The sequence below is a fragment of the Microtus pennsylvanicus genome, chromosome 14, assembly GCF_037038515.1.
Source record: "Microtus pennsylvanicus isolate mMicPen1 chromosome 14, mMicPen1.hap1, whole genome shotgun sequence".
Classification (NCBI taxonomy): domain Eukaryota; kingdom Metazoa; phylum Chordata; class Mammalia; order Rodentia; family Cricetidae; genus Microtus; species Microtus pennsylvanicus.
This window is the reverse complement of record NC_134592.1, coordinates 14,695,667-14,715,600: the sequence shown is the minus strand read 5'-3', so window position 1 is coordinate 14,715,600 and position 19,934 is coordinate 14,695,667. Positions and strand designations below refer to the sequence as shown.

At 39.2% G+C, this 19,934-nt stretch overlaps 1 protein-coding gene across 2 annotated transcripts in view; it reads left to right on the top strand.

Annotated features, from left to right (window-relative positions):
* Window positions 1-19,934, top strand: part of Ppp4r4 (protein phosphatase 4 regulatory subunit 4) — a 97,757-nt gene that overhangs the window by 35,888 nt on the left and 41,935 nt on the right. For both annotated transcript variants that reach the window (XM_075947736.1, XM_075947734.1), the window contains 3 exons: window positions 15,368-15,515; window positions 15,945-16,018; window positions 18,111-18,217. In XM_075947736.1, the coding sequence (XP_075803851.1) occupies window positions 15,395-15,515; window positions 15,945-16,018; window positions 18,111-18,217 (302 nt within the window). In that variant the 5' untranslated portion in view covers window positions 15,368-15,394. The remainder of the gene's footprint in view (window positions 1-15,367; window positions 15,516-15,944; window positions 16,019-18,110; window positions 18,218-19,934) is intronic.

Here is a 19,934-nt window from a genome sequence, read left to right as displayed (position 1 = left end):
TCTGAGTCATCTCTCCAGCCCCTGTCTCTGGCTTTTTATTATTCATGCTACAACGTATCTCTTAGAAGAGGAAGGCAGAAGATGAATGAATGGGAAAGACAACAGTAAAGATAGGGAAAGATATACGGAAGCCAAGAAGTGACAGCATAATAGCTGGAAGTGGTAAGGAGGGGAGTGTGGCATTGAACATCTTGGCCTGAGTAATACTGCTTTAGCACACCTAGAACTGTGAGAGAGTAAATTTCTGCTGCTTTTACATATTTAGCTTCGGTTAATTTTTAATAGTAACTACAAGAAAACTGAAGGAAACAAATTTCATTTCAGATAGAATAAAACTTGCTATCATGTCCTTTCTGACCTTGGCACCTATTAGTCTTTCTCTCTTTTCCATAAAGGTAGAATCTTTGTCACTCTAGTTTGCCATTTTATCCTCAGAGCCTGGAATGGTGTTTGGAAATAACAGGCACTCTCAGCCTGCTTGAGAAAGAATGTTGATTAAACTGAATGTCCTCAGAGAATCAGTATCTACCCAAAAGACCCTTTGTGTGTTTGACACTCTGGCCCCACTCACTGAAGCCTTCTTGACTGAAGACAGCATTGATAGCATGCTACGACACTGACTTTTGCTCTCAGACATTTTACAGGAGTAAGAGGAGAAAGTGGAAGTACATAATAGAAGACAAAAGAGACATAGTCTATAAATCAGTGTGAAATTTGATTATTTAAAGTTGGTAGATGCGATTTAGCAATATTTTGATTCTGCAAAGATGTACCACTTCTTTTATTACTGTTTGTGACTTTATTTTTATGAGTGATACAGTAAGAAAATACGAAAAATATCTCCTGATGTAAATGATACAACATTTATACTGAATAGAGATAGATTCTTAAATGATCTCATTTTGAATTTGAATAGAAGTCATTTACTTTGCAAATAAAGATATTTGTGAATGAAAACATGAATACGCTTTTTAAAAAGTCTTATTTGAAGTAGTACAGTTGAATGGACAAACAATAATGATTCATGGAACACTTAATGTGGGGCAGGCACTGTGCTGCATGCCTCAGACACATCCTGTAAACAATTGTCAGTTCCATATGATGTATTATACTCATTTAAAGTTGAGGAAATATGCACTTAAAGCTCAATATTTGACTGCAGTTTTTTGTTAGGAGGTTTCTAAGAAGTATGAAAGAATATATAATTGGTTTTGATAGTTCTCTGAAAAAAAAGTCTTAACTAAGGAATGAAGGAATACAAATGAGCAATACAAATTGCTTCTATCTTCTTTGGTTTGCATCTCAGAAAACGTTACTCTCTTCCTCACCAGAGTTGACATTTTTTGAGATAAAAGTTTAAATTCCGAGAAAAGCAAAAGGGTTTTATGAAAGCAGCACTATTATATATCTGAAACAGAACATGATGTTCCAGGAACCCTGCAGGTCACAGATGGCCTGTGGTGGAGCATAGCATTCCATTGGCTGACACTCTGATTGCAGGCAGGCAAAGAGGGGAGGGGGAAGATTCCCACAGTGCTATAAGGTTAATGGAGGTTTCCAGCATCGGGGTAAGAATCAACTGTGCAGTGCAAGAGGCTTTGTGGTCTAGAGGTATGAAGTTATAAAACACTCTCCCAGTTCACTAAGAGAGAGAGACAACTGGAGAAACTGGAGCAGGGACAGACTCTGGGGACTGCTCTTTTGTGCGTTATAGTGTAAAATAAAATTATGTCGATTATAATCTTTTAAAGATAATGCCTGTGTTATGTTTTTTTAATCTTATCTATTTGTAAAGGATACAAAGGCTATTTTATTTTAAGGACAAATAGATTAACATTACTAATTACTTTATAATAACAAAGATCTATGGAAACATTTACATATGTAGATTGGACAAAAAGGAAAATTAATATAAGCAAGTCTGTAACGGTGTAAATGAATGCAAACAGATTATAAAATATATACACAGCTTTAATGGGGAAATTAGACTTACAGTACCACGGTTCCCGTAGAGAACTGGAAGCAGAAGGGGCAGCTGGGCGCACGCCTGGCAGATTTATAGGTAAACATTCTCCGGAGGTGGACACACCCCCTAAGGCTGGGCTTAACCCTACATCTCCCCCTTTTGTCTAAATAAGACAGAACTAAACCAAATACAACTATAACAAATAATAAATATAACAAACAATATTGAGAACAAAAGTTTTGCTAGACATTCTATCTCAAGGAGTCTAAATGTAGAGAGTAACTACAATTATATAATCCTCAACTCCGTTAAAGATCTGAGAAGGGAATAAATATTACTTAACAAACGAGAGATATCCAAAATGTGCAACAATTGACAGAGACAACTGACTACCTGGGCAGTCACCCAAAGTCTCGTTTGCAAGGTTGAGTCAACCAACTTTGGCTAAGTCCTAACATAACTGACATACCATTATTAAAGGCAAGGAACTTTCTTAGAACTATCCTACCCTGTCTTGGCAGGATAAGACAATCCTGTTTCATCCACTTAGGGATATTCTGTATCTTTTTCAGAAGTTGAGGTATTGGCTTTTCTTTTTTTTCTTTTTATTTTAAGATTTATTTATTTATTATGTATACAATATTCTACCTCCATATATGTCCACACGCCAGAGGGTGCCAGATCTCATTACAGATGGTTGTGAGGCCCCAGTTCTGCCAAGAAGACAAGCTCCCAGTGGAGTGTCTTTGGTGCTCAACATTCTCTCGGGAGTAGAGTGGCATTGCCAGGAGTAATTGTGTCTCGTTGGCACAAAATTCTAGGTTAGATTAAAGGCCATTTTCTACAGCTCTTCGAAGAGGCTGAAGATTATACTATCTATACTAAATATAATCTCTATGTATCTAAAAGACCTGATTAACCTAAAAATAAATATGACAAACATATAATTCTCATACCTATCTAACTTGAAGACTAAAAGAATAAACAACTGTGCAATATATGAAGGCAATGATCTTCAACTGTAAACAATGTCATTACATATCAAATGTAAACAATGTTATTATATAAATAGTATCGCCCGCCACTCTTACAACACAAGACAGTTATTTTTTTTTCTTATGAGACAAGGTCTGAGGTAACCTGGCCAGTTCCAGATTCTTTATGCATCAAAGAATGGCCTTGAACCTCTGATCCTCCTGCTTCAGCTTCCCAAGTGTCAGGGTTATAGGCCTGTGTCACCATGCTCAGCAGTTAATATTTTTAATAGATCTAAAATTTGATTTTTGTTTCATAAAATTCTTGTAAAGAACAGTGTTCCTATATTTGTTCCTTGGTCATTTAGTCATCCATCCTGACTGTAATAAAAATGAGGTGGATTTTCTGAAATGCTTTTAAATGTATAGTTGAGCTTAAAAGAGTATGAAACAATTCCTGGCCTCAAAAAACAGTTAGCTCCATTCCCTCTTAGGTTGTAGAGGAGTTGTATGAAAATATTATTCTCTTTCTATAACTAGGTTAGCTACTAAATCCACACGCTCATATCTTTTCTTGAGCCTGTCACAGAAGTCCCAAGGCTGCTTCATGAGTTGAATTTTAAAGAGTAACATGTTGCTTCGTTCTTTAAAGAAGGTGGGACATGGGACCACTGGCTTTTTTGTTTGTTTGAATACCAACTCTTTCTTTGTTGCTCTGGCTAGGCTTGAACTCACAATCCTTGTCTCTACCTTCTGAGCACCAGTTGCAGATGTGCTACTCAGAGTCTGTATCAGGTTGGGATAACTCATGACTTTGTCCTCACCAGTGCAATAGGTCTCCCTTGTCAAGGGCAGAGCAGTAACAAGAACCCTCCTTGGTGCTGTAGGTATGGTGGTGATTAACTACTGTTGATAGAAGGAAGCAGCTGTGCCTACTTCCCAGAACCTTCTCTTTGGTAAAGCATAGGCTTGATGAGGGAAGAGCAGTGAAGCTGCTGGTCCTCTGTGAAGATCCATTGTTTTTGTGGGAGTGTGAAGAAACAGCAGCGTGTTCTAGGAAAGATACTGTTATGATTTATGGTGCAGGTGACCCTGGCAGGTCCAGGTAGGAAAGGCTGCGGCAGGTGACAGACAAATTGGCCATACAGAGAAAACTTGGTTACAGAGTTTATTTAGTGGGTATTGGGAAGGATATAAGGGTAAGAGGGTTATGGAGGGAAGAGAGAGAGAGAGAGAGAGAGAGAGAGAGAGAGAGAGAGAGAGAGAGAGAGAGAGAGAGAGAGAGAGAGAGAACGGAAAGAAGGAAGGAAGGAAAGAAGGAAGGAAAGGGGGAGGAAGGAAGAAGGCAGAGGCTGCCTCTTCAGAAGGAAACCTGACAGGCACAAGAACAGCTTGCCTTGGTGGGAAGGGGGAAATTGGAGGTGGGTGGAGCTTGTATCTTAAAGGGACAGAGTACCAAGGTGACAGGGCAGGCCAGCAGAATTATAATTGTAACATTTCTGGCTTTCTTTTATAATAAAAAGGTGAGGAGTTAGGCATGACAGGGAATGAGGGCATCAAGTTCTCAAGACTGCTTCCTGCTGATTTGTGGATGTCAGAGTCTTGGGGGACCTGAGAAAGCTGGGGTAGCTGATGGCTTCACTCCTGTTCAGGATTTGTGGTGTGGAACTGTCTGGAATCTCTTGGACCTGGCAAGGTGTTGGCAGAACATTGGACAAGGTAAAGTTTAGGGAGAAAAAAAATTTTCTTTAGGTCCTTGAGGAGGAGGGTGTCAGGACCAGGGAACTGAGAGAGGGGTGTATCTGACCTGTTTTAGGTGAATCCTTCAATTTGGCTCCCTGGAACTCACAATAATTCTTTGAGTTTATGAAAACATAAGTTTTAGACACATTGTATAAACAGCAGCATATTTGTGCCAGAATGACCATGATAGATGTTTTGTACAATGAAAACATTAGAAACATTAGAAAACAACCAGAGACAGTTTAAAATCTTGATCTTGCAGTAGTGGTAGTACTCTGTCAGAGTTAGATTAATAGCTTATCAGCATTTTATTGATAATGTTAAGACTATGAATAGCAACACAATGAGAGAGAAAAATTTGATAATTTGTATTTGTCCTTTATAGCGTGCAGATACACACCTTAATAACTTGCATTTGTATACCTTAAAACACCTTCTTGGTTTGAGATTTTGCATCTTAAAACACCTTTTATTTAAAACATGGAAAGAACAATGGCAATGGGTTTTTGATCCTACTGCACGTACTGGCTTTGTGGGAGCCTAGGCAGTTTGGATGCTCACCTTACTAGACCTGAATGGAGGTGGGTGGTCCTTGGACTTCCCACAGGGCAGGGAACCCTGATTGCTCTTTGGGCTGACAAGGGAGGGGGTCTTGATTGGGGGAGGGGGAGGGAAATGGGAGGCGGTGGCAGGGAAAAGACAGAAATCTTAAATAAATAAATAAATAGATAAATAAATAAATAAATAAAATAAAACATGGAAAGAAGTTATACTGAAATTTGTTTGGTGAGGTTGTCCTTTTTAAACTGGCAAAACCTCTCAGCCATCAAATTGCATCAGAGATCATTAAGAAGGATAAAATTTTATTTGAGTTATTGATTTAAAAAATGACAGAGAACTCTTGATCAGATAGCACATACACCAGTCCTACAGTTTCTATGGGCCTATGTTTGGAGTTAGACTTACTGCTCTAAGTGAAGAAGAGAACCAAGCCTCTAAATGATCAGTTCCAGTGTATGCTGTTATCTGCTGTTCTGGTCTTGGGGTAAAATCAGAGCAGCAGCTTGGGGAAGTAGTACTATGAATATCTTAGATGGAATGCCCTATGCCTGGATACTGACAGGAAGGCAAATCTCCATGCTTATCTAGTGGAGAGGAACAGAGGCCTGGCAGTGAGAAACTGTTCTCACAAAACAGTTCTGAGCTGTGGAAATTAATTCCCAAATATGTAACAGAAAAGGGAAGTCAGCTCTAGCAAAAAATCTACAGCAAAGCACACTCACTTTTTCACAAAGCAATAATGCCATAAAGCCTTGCCTTTTGGTTTAGTCTTTACTAGATCCCTTGGTTCTGATAAGTCACTCATGAGAAGATGACTGAGCAATTACTGTATAATGTTGCTACTTGTAGCACTGACCAGCCTTGCTGGCTCCTGCCTGAGATCCAGTCACAGACAAACTTGGCCTCTATGGGAGGCAGCACAGCGGTGGGATAAGCAGATGGGTGTGAGATGCTGGTGGAACAGAATTTAACATGACTGGATTGAAACTTTTTATATCTGCCTGTTCACTGACAGAAATTAGAAAGCTTCCGTGTTGGGGTCTGCCATTAGGTGGCCAATATAGGTTGTTATTTAAGGGGTACATAGGCTGTTTCCCACAGCTGAGGGAGGGATGAGAGAAGAGATCCAACAGCAAAATATTCTAGGTGTCCCTAAAATAATGCAAGGGTAGAGCATATTGGTCAAGCCATACTAAGGCTTGTCAGCACAGAGGACCACTCCGAGTAGTCTGAGGGACAACAGTCTGAGACAAGAAATGAGATCCTAGTCCTCAGCCATGGGGAATTACCAGAAATGAAAGTCAGCTAAAGCTGACTTGGAGAAGGTGGCCTTACCATTTAGTTGGTGTTGTGTGCAGCGATGGAGCGGACACAGGAAGTTGGAAAATGGTACTAGTTCAGGATCCTCATGGGCCTCAGCCAGTCTGCCCACAGGTGGGAGGGAACATGGAGGGATCCTGGCTGAGTCATGCTCCAGTGTTGTCATTTATGATTTATGTTAGGTGACCCTGGCAGGTCCGAGTATGAGACCACAGCAGGTGAGAGACAGACAGATACACCATGCAGAGAGAGCTTGGGTATAGAGTTTATTTGATGAGTATTGGGAAGGAAGGGTATAAGGGTAAGGGGCTATGTAGGGGAGGAGAAAGACAGACAGAGAGAGAGAGAGAGAGAGAGACAGAGACAGAGACAGAGACAGAGACAGAGAGACAGAGGAAGAGAGGAAATTGGAAGAGGGGGAAGGGAGAGACAGAAGGTGCCTCTTCAAAAGAAGGATGAACAGAGAGAGAGAGAGAGAGGACACAGATCAGCTTGCCTTGGTGGGAAGGGGGAGATGGGAGTGGGTGGAGCTTGTATCTTAAAGGGACAGGGTACCCAGGTAACAACAGGGCAGGCCAGCAGAGTTATAATTATGACAGATATCAGGTGTCCTTTCTTCATGACAATGCAATGGTTACTTCTTCTGGAATACAATGGAAACAAGCCTCTTGACCTTGAGAGAAAGGAAGGAAATGTTAGATCCAAGACTCTGTACCCAAATAATGCATAGAGATCTGCCTGTGGGGAAGTGGCAAGAAATTTGACCCTGCCAAATACTGCCCTGCTCCAAGAAATAGTCAGATAGGTACACTGAAAAAGCTTCATTCCTGCAGCCTGGTCTCAAAGGTCCTACTAAGATGACACAGAAATAAGGAATGAGAGTCTCTTCTCCCACAAGGCCAATGTATAGCTATAAGCAACGGTGCTTTATAAATAGGGAAGATAAAGTATGAAAAGAAATCTCTGCTTGAGAGTACTGTTGGGTTATGGGGAAGAAACCTGTGGCATTTCAGACTGCATGCTAAACACAAAGTAACAGTGCTACACTGTTGAAGGAATCTAAAACCAGCGATGCCATAGAAGTTACCATAGCAACAATAAAACTTGAACCTTTGTGAGTTACTGAGTAGATTTATTTGCCACCCCCAATAACCTTGGAGAGGAGGCATGTCTGTTTCAGAGTTGTTGCATCTCTCTTCAGTGAATAGTATTGAATAGAAAAATTGCTAACCCCCAAAATAAAGGGAGGAAATGACCAAGTATCAGTGATGGCCCAAGAAGTATGAGATAGAGATAGGTAAATTGAATAACTATGATAACTTGTTAGAAAATTTGGTGGAAAATGATATGCATGCTATATAGGAATCTCAACAGAGAGGTGGTTCAATAAAAATAATCAAAAGGAAATGCTAGAAGTAAAGAGTAATATCAGACATGAAGCATGTGTTTATTGGAAGTTTGGACACAACTGGGGAATCAGTGAACATGAAGACAGATGTTATCCATGCCAACCTCAAAGACAACAAAGAGTATAAAACTTAGCAAAGAAGTGACCTAGTATTCCAGTTGGATCTCAGAAAGACAAACTGGTAAATGGAAGAAATAATGTCCAAGACTCTGGAATTAGTAAAAGACAAGAAACCTTAGCTCCAAGAATATATAAGGACACCAAACAGGAGAAAGACACACAAATGCACATAGTCACACATAAACACACAAACACTCTCTCTCCCAGGAACACAGTGATAAGGGAAAATGAGACAGTCTTGAGATCAGCCAGAAAGAATGGAGCAGGAAATACTACTTAGGGTAACATAGGTAAGAACTGAATTTCTGATTAGAAACACATTGCTGGTGGGAATGTGAAATGACTCACCACATGGGAAGACTGAGTTTCTCAAAAATTTAGACATATACTTAGTATGTTACTCTGTTGCTTTCCTTCTGTGGATTAAGATTGACACTCATGTTTGCATAGAGACTTGGTCATGAAGGCATTGAAGTTTATGGTTAGTTACTTGCAGCTACTGCTGAAAACAACTGAAATATACATCCATTAGTAATGGATAAATAGATTGTAACAGCATAACCATGGGGTAATACTTTTGTTTTTATGAGACAGGGTTTTAGTATGTATTTTAGTTTGTCCTTGAACTTGTATAATTCTGTACCTCAGATTCCCTAGTGTTGGTACTATAGGTGTGTACGACCATACCTGTTCTTCATGCTCATTTCTAAACATATTTCATTTTAGGTACCTACTGGCAGTTTTTTTTTGTTGTTGTCTTTTTTTGACACACATATGGCTTCTCTAATCCATGGTTTATTTTATGTTGCTAGTTTTGGAAAATTCTGAACTATAATTTTTTTTTAAAAAATCAAATGTGCTTCTACTTCATCCCTTCCAAGTTTCCCATTTCTCATATAATTAGACCTCTTCTTCATATCCTTTGTCTTTTATTTTTTCTGTCATTTTCTTCTTTGTGATTTATGTTGAGTGTTTAGTCTTGACCAATTGTCTAGTTCAATAGTTTGTGTCTAACCTAATTTTAATTTTGATAACTATTTTTCAGGTCTGGAAATTCTACTTAATTTTTGTAAATCTTCTACAACCCATTTAAATATATTGGAATTTTCTGTTGAAATTCTTAATTGTATTTTTTGTTTTCTTTAACCAGGCAATGTATTTGATAACATCAGGACCTGGCACTCCTTTTAGTGTATTTGTTTTTAAGACAGGGTTTCACTATGTAGCCCTGGCTGTCCTGAACTCTTTCTAGAAAAGGCTAGTTTTGAATTCACAGAGATCTGCCTGTCTCTGACTCTGGAGTATTTGGGATTACAGGCCTGTGCCACCAGGCCTACCTAGGGTGTTTCTATTTCCTGCTGTTTTGCTGATTCTTTTTTGTATTGTCTAATATCCTCACCTTCCTGGATATTATGGACTTTGTGCCTGATCTTTTATTTGCCAAGTTATTTGTTGATATGGTTTCAGCCCCACAACATAGCTTCATTTAGAAGGGAATATTTTTCTTTTATCCAACTACTTAACTATTGTACTAAAGTCTCTTGTAATCCCATTTCAGGTATAGGATGTATTATGATTCAGGTATAAAATAACCTTGAAGGTACTTGGGTCGAAGACTTAGTTCCCATCTGGTGGCACTGTTGAGAGGTGATTGAATCATGAGGGTGCTAACTTTATCAGTAAGTCAATCATTGATGATCATAGGTAATGATCTTAGGTGATGATCATAGGGTTACTGGAAAGTGGGGCCTGCTTGGAAGAAACAAGTCACTGGGTACATGTCCTTGAAGGGTAGGTCCTGTCCCTGGAACCTCTCCCTCTGTTGTATGGCAAAACTGTCTTTGGGGAGATCCAATACACATGTACTCACTCCAGATAGGAAGCCCATAACAGAACAAAGTATGGATACCATCAAAGTCCAACTTGACAAACAAGTGAGTTTTATTTGGATTACTTACAGGAGTATGGGTGAGAAGTTATTTACAATAGCAGAAGTGACTCAAAGACAGCTGCCTCACCAAGGTCCACCCCAGCATGGGTGACAGCTCATAAAAACTGGGAAACCTGGAGCAAACTGTACAGCTTGCAGGCAGTTCAGCAGGTTGGAATGTGTTCTTTCCAAGAAACTCTGGTTTAAACTTTTTCATTAAGCTTGGCTGCTTTCTGTTTCTCCTAGGCAGCTGGTCTGGTCTCAGAGACATCTTTGTAACCTCACTTGCCTGAGAGTCTTGCAGCTTTATTGTTTACTCTGAGAGGGAGGGGCCTAGTGAATCTGGTCAGTCTCAGGGACTTCCTGAATTTATTTTCAGTTCTTTACCTTCCTGCTTAAGAACCATTTCTTCAAGATGCATAGGACACTTAGATGCTAGCTTCCTCTTCTCCCCTTTGTTTCATTCATGAGTAAGTGACTCTGCCCCCTTTTCTGGACACTCTTCCCTCTCTGCCTTAATGTTCTGCATCATCACAGTTGTGGAGCCAGCCACCCATTAGCTGAAGCTCTGAGCCAAAACACACCTCTCCTCTTCTCAGTTGCTTCTGGCATTTATCCAAGTGCTAGACTACCAACTATAGCCAGAGTGCTCCTCTCTGATGGCAAGATGGCTTCCTGGGCTCTGAAAGCCTAGCAGAGCAGCCAGTCTCTTAAGCTACCAACCTCTCCTGTTTCTTTTCTCAAATCAGCAACTATTGAAGAGGAGAAGCAATTGAAAATTATGTGCTTGCTTTACCGTGTTTACATAGGCTCTTGGGGTTCAGTGGGTGACTTTTCACTACCTTGTTAATGTCTATGTGTTTTCATGGAGACAGTTTTTATATTTTTGTCTAGATTTTAAAAAATCCTTGTTGGGAGTATTAATGAGAATTACCCATCTGCCATTACTAAAAGAAGAAGTTCACTTTATTTTTCTTTGTTTTAATTTCAGAATGTTAACATTGAGATTTATTTATGTGCACATGTGTATAGGTATGTGCATATGTGTACAGGTGCCTGAAGAGACCCTGGATCTGGAGTAACTTCCTGTGTGAGTGCTGGGGACTAAACTTGTATCCTCTGGAAGAGCAGTATGCACACTTGACTGTGGGGCCTTCTCTCAAGCCCTCAGACTGTTTTTGTTTATATAACTCTATAGGTTTTAGGTATGCATATCTTCCTCTACTATTTCTGTAATAGTACTCACACAGGCCAATTAATTAATTTCTAATGATATGTTAGGAATACTCCGGAACCTGCAGTTAAATATTTTGTAGTTTCCCACTTTCATCTCTATTTTCTCTTTGAGAAATCTCATAAATCTGTGCCTTTAAATTCATCTACATGAATTCACTTACTGTCTTACTTTGGTTTTCTATTATTGTGATAAAACACTGTGGCTATGAGCAGCCTGGGGTGGAAAGGGTTTATTTGGTTTACATTTCTTGACTCACAGTCCACTGGGGGAAGCCTAGGCAGGACCCTGGAGGTGGAAACTGAAGTGGAAGCTATGAAAGAACCCTGCTCACTAGCTTGCTTTCCATGGCTCACTCAGCCTGCTTTGTTGAACCAGCCAGGGCCACCTGCTGAGAGGAGCCCCCCACTTCCTATAAGTTGTGTCTTCTCACACCATTCATCAAGTTTGCTTGTAGGTAATTTGATAAAGGTATTTTATTAACTGAAGTTTTTCTTCCCAGATGGCTCTAGCTTGTATCAAGTTGATAAAAATCTAACTAGGGTACTTAAAGAGTATGAGATCTGTATATGTAGCGTTCTTCTTGTGATACCTATTTATGTCTTAATCAGCAGACCTAAAATTGAGCTTGTAGAATTTCTTTTTGTTGTTTTATATTTATTTATTTTATATGCGTGTTTGGGTGTATTTTCTGGTGTGCGTGTGTGTGTGTGTGTGGTGTGTGTGTGCGCACACAAAACTTGGCAAGAGTTGTCTCTCTCCTACTGTGTGGGTTTTGGGGAATCAAGAATAGATCATTACCCATGGAGCCAGAGCCATCTTGCTGGCCTGCTTATGGCATTTCTCCCAACATATGGATTTCCTTCACTGTCTTCTCTGCCAAGGTGTTTCAGTGTTTTCTTGGCTTAAGAATTATCCAGATACCTTTGGTTCTTATACTACTTATTCTCTTATGTAGTCTTGTTTATTTTTTGTCATAAATGCTTCTTGAATGTATCCACTTTTCCCAGCCACACTGTGCCAGTGCTGGTCCCAGCAGTTGTGATGGTTTGCTCTGGTAAGCACAGTAGCTTTTCAGGGTTTCCCTATCCTTGCTTCCCTCTCATGGTGTGCTGCTTCTCTACTTCTAATTCTATTTCAACTCTTAGTAGGCAGGACATTTTAAAGCATTTAGAACTACACTGTATTTCTTTTTATGTTTAAAGGGTCTGGTGCTTTGCCTAGTTGAGCTGCCTATTTACTGCCAAAGCAAACCTACCTCTTTGCTACAAGCAAACGGATCATTTTTTTTAGTTCTCTTTTTCAGCATGTTTCTCCACACTTCCCAGTGCTGGATGCTGGGACTGCTCTCTTTATTATGCTTCTTGCTTTCCTGTCTTCTCCTATTGCAATCTCTGTATAGGTTTTTCTTTCTCTTTAAACAGGCTGTTACTTCTCAGGAAAGCTTTCTTCAACTCCTCAGTTATTATCTGCTAGGGCTCTCATCATTAGCTCTCATCACAATTTTAACAACAGAATTAGCAGAATATAAGGCTCACTCCTGGTCTTGATTGGTTGCTAAGTCTCTAGCACTCAGCATAATCCTTGAATGTGATTGGCTATTTCTTGAGTGTCTAAATGTCTGAGAAGAGCAGTGGTCATTTGAAGGTAGAGAACCAGATCTTTGATTTTTCCCAACTTCTCAGTCCTTAGCCTGACTCTGGTCCTTAGCAAATGTGAATGAAAATATTCTGTCAGCCTAGGAATTTGATTCTTGAAAACACCGGATCTGAGAGTAAATGAGGTAGAGTCAACATGGAAGCGCTTCAGCATTCCCTGCCCTGCTGTATCCTGGCTCATCAACACCACAGGCACAATAGGGAGCAGCACCAGGTGTAGATGGAGTTTTCTTTGGGCCACCAGCTCACAAATGACATGGAGACTTATTAATTATGAAAGCTTGGCCTTAGCTTAGGCTTGTTTCTAACTTTCTCTTATAACTTAACCCATTTCTTTCAATCTACCTGCTGCCACAAGGTGGCTTTTACCTCTACTTCTGCATGTCCTGCTTCCTCTGCAGCTTGTGACTCTCCTACGCCTAGATTCATCTCCTCCTTTCTCTCTGCCCAGAAATTCTACCTAAGCGCTTCCTGCTTGTGAAAACAGAGTTGTAGAACAGGTGAGGAAGGTGACAGGAAGCTTAGGTTTTAGGACAAGACCAGTGAAGATGTGGGCAAGGTGCTGTTCCTTCTATGAACTCAAGGGTAGTGTAGAGAAAGATACTGGGTGGACAGTGGTCATTATTTAAATGGTCGTTTGCACAGTAACTTGGTAAATTGTATAAATAAAAGCTGCTTAAATAATTTAAATTTGTATGATGGTCTGTTGTAATTGGAGCGGCGGGGCTGCGTCCCCAGCACCCTGGCCGCCTGGCTAGCTTATACCCCGAAATAATTACACGGACACTGTATTCTTTTAAACACTGCTTGGCCCATTATATCTAGCCTCTTCTCGGCTAACTCTCGCACCTGGACTAGCCCATTTCCAATCATGTGTGTAGCACCCCAAGGTGCGCTTACCGGGAAGATTCTAGCCAACGTCCATCCTGGGTTGGAGCTGAATCGCGTCGGCCCGGGAGAGGGGAGCATGGCGTCTCTGCTCCAGAGAGCAGAGCTGTCGAGTCTGAGCTCACTTCCTCTTCCTCCCAGCATTCTGTTCTGTTTACTCCACCCACCTATGTTTTAACCTATGAGAGCCAAGCAGTTTCTTTATTATAATTAACCAATGACCTTCCTCCATCAATGGTCATGTTGTAATTGACTTTTATTATATAAGAAAATAATACCAGAAAGGTTAGTTTTCTCAAGATCACAAAAATTTAACTTTATGACAAGTATCATGATATTCTGAAAATTTTTCTCTGCCAGTCACAAAGTTGCTGTATAAGTGAAATTCTCACAATTTCCATGATTGAGCAAAAAAATTCTGTTCTGCCTTTATATTATACACACATCCTTAAAACTTACAGGCTTCTAAAGAAGTACAGTTATCTCAGTATTTGGTAAGGCTCCTTAGGTTATTTTTTAGCCTTTGATGTACTAAAAGTGTATGTTTTAGTATATGCTTTAAATTTGAATATGTATGCTCACATTTTTAAATGTTTATGAATATAATTTATTGTTTAGAAACATCCTTATGTTTAAGAAACTCCCTTAAATTTAGTTTACTTCATGGTAATTTATTCTCTGATCAGTTGTATCAAGGGGAAAGAAGCCACATTTATACTTTTTTTTTTGAGACAGGGTCTCACTGTGTAACTCTGGCAGGCCTGAACTTTCTCTGTAAACCAGGCTGGCCTGGAACTCACAGAGATCCTCTTCTTCCCAAGTGCTGGGATTAAAGGTGTGTGCCACCACATGGACCATTTGTACATTCTTAAGTATTTCCTTTTATATGAGAATGTATAAGTTTATTTATTTATTTTAGATCTGTTCTATTTTTAATTATGTGTAGTCATGTATGTATCTGTTTTGAAGTATGTGCATATGAATGGAGTTACCTGCAGAGGCAAGAAGGATCCATTGTATCCTTGGAGCTGGAGTCACAGGCAGTTGAGAGCTGCCCGACCTGGGTGCTGGGAATTGAATTCAGGTCTTCTGCCAAAGCTGTACAAGCTCTTAGCCACTGAGTTATCTCTCCAGCCCTTATTTTTGAAACAGAAATACAGGAAATGAGAATACATGAAATTGAGCTTTAACATTATTGTGTTCAGTAGGATGACATTTGCATATTGACATTAGCAGTGTAAAAGTTCAAATCCATCAAAGCCACCTACTCTGTTCTTTAAAGGTTTACATGTGCTTTATCATTTTCATCCAGTAAAGCAAAATAGCATTATATTATATAAATTCTTAAAACATTTAAGATTTCTTAAGAAATTTATCATCAAATGAATTAAATATTAGGGACAGATTAATACGGTCCTCTTAAGTAATAATGGTGCCTATCCCTAAAAGTTATATTTAGTGATTTGTGGAGTATGACTGTTGGCTTTCTGCAACCTTGGCTCTTTTAAACATTACCCTTCTGACCTCTCATCTCTGTAAATAGCTAATTCTTTCTGATCATACAGGAAGTCCTGCATGTTGCAAGCGTGGAAATGCAGCTAACGGCTGCAGTGTCATTTCTGACCATTCTACAGGAAGAATCAATGTCAGTCCACACCTATGCACACTCCTTCCTGCAAATCATTCTCCTGAACCTGGAGCACAGGGACACAGGTCAGGTCCACGTGTACTTAATTATGCTCTTGTTTATGGCAAATGGCTGTGGTTCATTTGCCATCTATGGGGCTGATGAAAATAGCTGGGGTCCCTCTAAGAAATGCCCTGGGAGAAAGAGAACACACTAGAGCGTTCTCAGGGGTCTTCTTTCCTTAGATGTTTTCCTGTACATTTATGTTCATGGAGTTATCATACAGTGAGAACAGAATACCTTGAGTTAGAATTATCTCCCTCAAATTATATTTCAGTTTTTTAAATTTTCTAAAGTTAGTCAAGACAAAAGTTGTGGAAAATGTCTTAGAATGGTAATAACAATTATTACTCGTACTTTGTAATACAATGTTATTGCAGCTGTTAATGGATGAGTTGAGAGTGCATTTGCACCTGAGATGCTTTAACCTGGCATGTCATGTCTGTGCCCATTAGGTGTCAGCAATGCATGGCTGGAAACGCTTCTCTCTGCAATAGAATTATTACCAAAAGAAACCCTGAGGCATGAGGTAATACTGTGCTTTTTCTTTTTGTAAATAGTCAACTTTATGATTTTTTTAGTAATAAGATTATTTTTCATTGTGAAAGCAACAATACTCATTGCAGAAAATTTAAGTAATTTGGAAAATGTAAGAGAGAAAAATAATGTATACTTCTGTAGTTAGCTGCTTGTAAGTGTTTGATAGATATCCTTCAGATTTTTCCCTCTGTGGTCACTGCTTGTCATGTCAGTAATCATATTGAATCTGGGTGTGGTCACTTTTCACGGAGCATTATTTTCTGTGCATAGTTGCAAATTATTTTATTTGTTACATGCTGGAAGCTATTTTGAGCCTTAAGTTTTGCTATTGAAATAAGGCATCTCGGTAGAGCTTTAGGTAGCTCTTTAACTGTAGCATCCACACAAGTGTCACCTGGTGAGAGGATATTAAGATTCTTAAACTCTACTAAATATGTGAAATGTAGTCACCCTGAGTTTTTATTAAAAATAGTGTTTCACTGGGGATGTGGCTTAGCTGGTAGAGTGCTTACCTAGTGTGCGCTAAAGCCCAGATTTGATCCCCAGTTCATATGCATATGACCGCATGCATGTGAACCAGGCACAGGGTCATATGCCTATAATTCTGGTGCTCACAAGGTGAAGATAGGAAGATGAGGAGTTCAAGGTCCTTCTTGGCTGCATTGTGAATTCAAGGTCAGCCTGGGTTACATGAGACCGTGCCTCAAAATCAATTAACAAAAATGGTGTTCCAATTTAATTTGATAGGCTAAAGGCACACCTGCGTTTTAATTGGAAAATTTAAATTATACTGTCTGCTGCTTTTTCATATATTATATCAAATTAGTTGTATTTTTTTCCTTTTTGAGACAGGGTTTCTCTGTAACAGTTTTGGCTGAACTGGAACTCACTTTGTAGACCAGACCAGCCTCTATTCACAGAGATCCTCCTGCCTCTGCCTCCTCAGTGCTGGAATTATAAGGGTACACCACCACTGCCCAGCTAGAGAGCTTCTGTATCTTTTTTTATTGTTTTAGTTGTGCTTATTCTTTAGAAATTATCTGATCATATCCTTTAGCACTATTTACATATACCATCTCTCTGCCATCTTTTGTTATGTTTGTACATATTTGTATAAGAATTATTGCCTTTTAATTTCCAGTATGGTTCATTCTGTCCATCTTGAAAGGTCTTATTATAAATTAAGATGACAGACTAGAAAAAATAGACAGCAAACTGTCCTCAAGCAATCTTGACTATTATCCCTGTATATATTTCTTTGCAAACATACCATGGTAAAATGTTATTCATTGAAATATCTTCCACCGACTGATTTTATTATGTCTTTTGTCATTATAGTTTGTTATTCTATCACGACACCAGAATACTCTTTAAGATGACATGTTTTAGCCAGTTAAAAGAATCTGTACCTGATGGCAAGTATTTAGACATATTGAACTGCTGAGCACAGTGCGGAGATGTTTTCTTTGTGTTTTTGAAGAACAGTGTAAATGTAAATGAGGCCGTTGCTACTCAAGAGTGCTCAGCATTTTTAGCATGTGCTCTTTGATAGATTCCTTGTGATGAGAAATAGCAAGGTTAAAAATTGAAGAGTTGGTGCTAGGATAGTAGATCACTATTCATAATTCTTTACAGTGTGTCATGCTATTGAATGTTTGAGTGCATAGTATGTGCATAATATAGCACAAGACTTTGGTCATTATGTAACAGAATTTCAAAATAGATTTTTTTTTGTATTCTTTAAGATAAATATAAAACTTCTTCTGAAATAAAATTCAGAGTATCTGGTAATTAATTTGCTTTTCTCTGTTAAAAATGTGTTTTTTTTTAAATTGTCTTTGTATGCACTCAGATCACTGCAGCATTTGCCATGAGCTTTACTTCAGTGTTTTCTTCTAATTGGTTTTAATTCCATAGTTTGACATCTTACCTTAGCCAAGAAGACAAAGAAACTGCTCCAGGTCAAAAATGGCTGTGTATCTCAGTTGTAATGAATGTTCTTTAAAAGTGTTCAAAACATGAAAATGTTCTTTGAAGAAGTTGATGACTTCCTACATTTACTCTAACTTGTTTCCTTTCAGATTCTGAATCCACTTGTTTCCAAGGCACAACTTTCCCAAACTGTCCAGTCGCGTTTAGTTAGCTGTAAAATTTTAGGAAAACTAACCAACAAATTTGATGCCCATAGGTAAGTAAGTATATGTAATTTTGTGTTTTTTATCAAATGAGTTTATTTAAATATGTAATGACTGTGTCAACAATGGTTACTTTTGTATTATTCCACATTATTCACAGACTTAACCACTCTAGCTACCCTTCTCAGACAGAAATCTACTTGTTGGAAGCATTTCTTCTCAGTTTCATGGATTTTCTGATCAAGTCTTCTCTGTCCTATACCATGTTTTCTTGGAACTAGCTCTTGTAGACCAGGCTGGCCTCGAACTCACAGAGTTCCACCTGCCTCTGCCTCCCGAGTACTGGAATTAAAGGCGTGCACCACCACCACCCGGCCAAGACAGGGTTTCTTACATCACTATTATGATGTATGTCTTTTCATCTCTGTTTCTTATATTCTTTTTCAGCATTCCCTGGTTCTTGTAGGGCTGTCCAGTTTGGGGTTGAACACTCAATGATCACTACTTACTCTCAGCCCTTTGACTAGATATGTATCTCTGCGCTTACTTCTCCTACCGCCAAAAGAAATATCATTTTTAATTGAGAGCAGCACTAATATATGGGTATAAATATAAATACTTATGAGGCAGTTTGAAACTATTCATTTAGAAGAACAGCTGTAGTATGCTTCCACCTAAGGCCTATACCCTCCTTAGCTGTGACTTTTGACCAGATTTACAGTATAGGCATGGATCCCTTCCCATGGAACAGAATTAAAACCCAATCAGAAAGTAGTTCATTACAACTACAACAGTCTTGCCACTTTTGTATCAGTAGTCACATCTTGTCTCATGGGTCAGTATCAAGATCAACCACTAGGTATTCTATTCTCCATTGGTCACCTGCATTGTACCTTCTGACACCATGAAATCTAGCCAGCAGGGTAGAAGTTTTTATATCAGTTATGGCTTGATTTCTCTATGTCCTACAACTAAAATATGTTGTATCTTGAGTATTAGGGTCTTAATATATTATTACATGGGAAGCCAAGAACAGTATCACTAATATGGAGCTATCCCACATCTAGCACCAAGATCATCATTTAATAACCCATGTCTTCTGTAGAAAGAAGTATTGTATACCCATACAGAGCACTGCCTTTCAAACTCCTTTATAAAACATTGTACCTTAAAAATTACGTGACAAGCTGGGCGATGGTGGTACATGCCTTTAATCCCAACACTCAGGAGGCAGAGGCAGGCAGATCTCTGTGAGTTCGAGGACAGCCTGGTCTACAAGGGCTAGTTCCAGGACAGGCTTCAAAGCTACAGAGACACCCTGTCTTGAAAAACAAAAATAAAAATAAAATAAAATTATCTGACAAAGCAGTTATTTTCGTTAAAGCTTTTCCATATACCCTTAGTTTTGGTTAACCAACTGTCTTAGTCAGTGTTCTGTTGCTGTGAAGAGATGCCAGGACCATGGCAACTCTTATACAAGAAAGCATTTAATTGGACAATTTCAGAGGTTTAATCTATTATCATTATGGCAGGAAGCATGGCAGCAAGCAGGAAGGCATGGTGCTGGAGAAGTAGCTGAGCCTTCTACGCCCAAATCTGTAGGCAGCAGGATGAGAGAGACACACTGGGCCTGGCTTGAGATTTTGAAACTACGAAGCACATCCCCCAGTGACATACTTCCTCTAACAAGGCCATACCTCCTAATTCTTTTCAAGTAGTGCCACTTCCTGATGACTAAGCATTCAAATATATGGGCCTATGGGGGGTCAT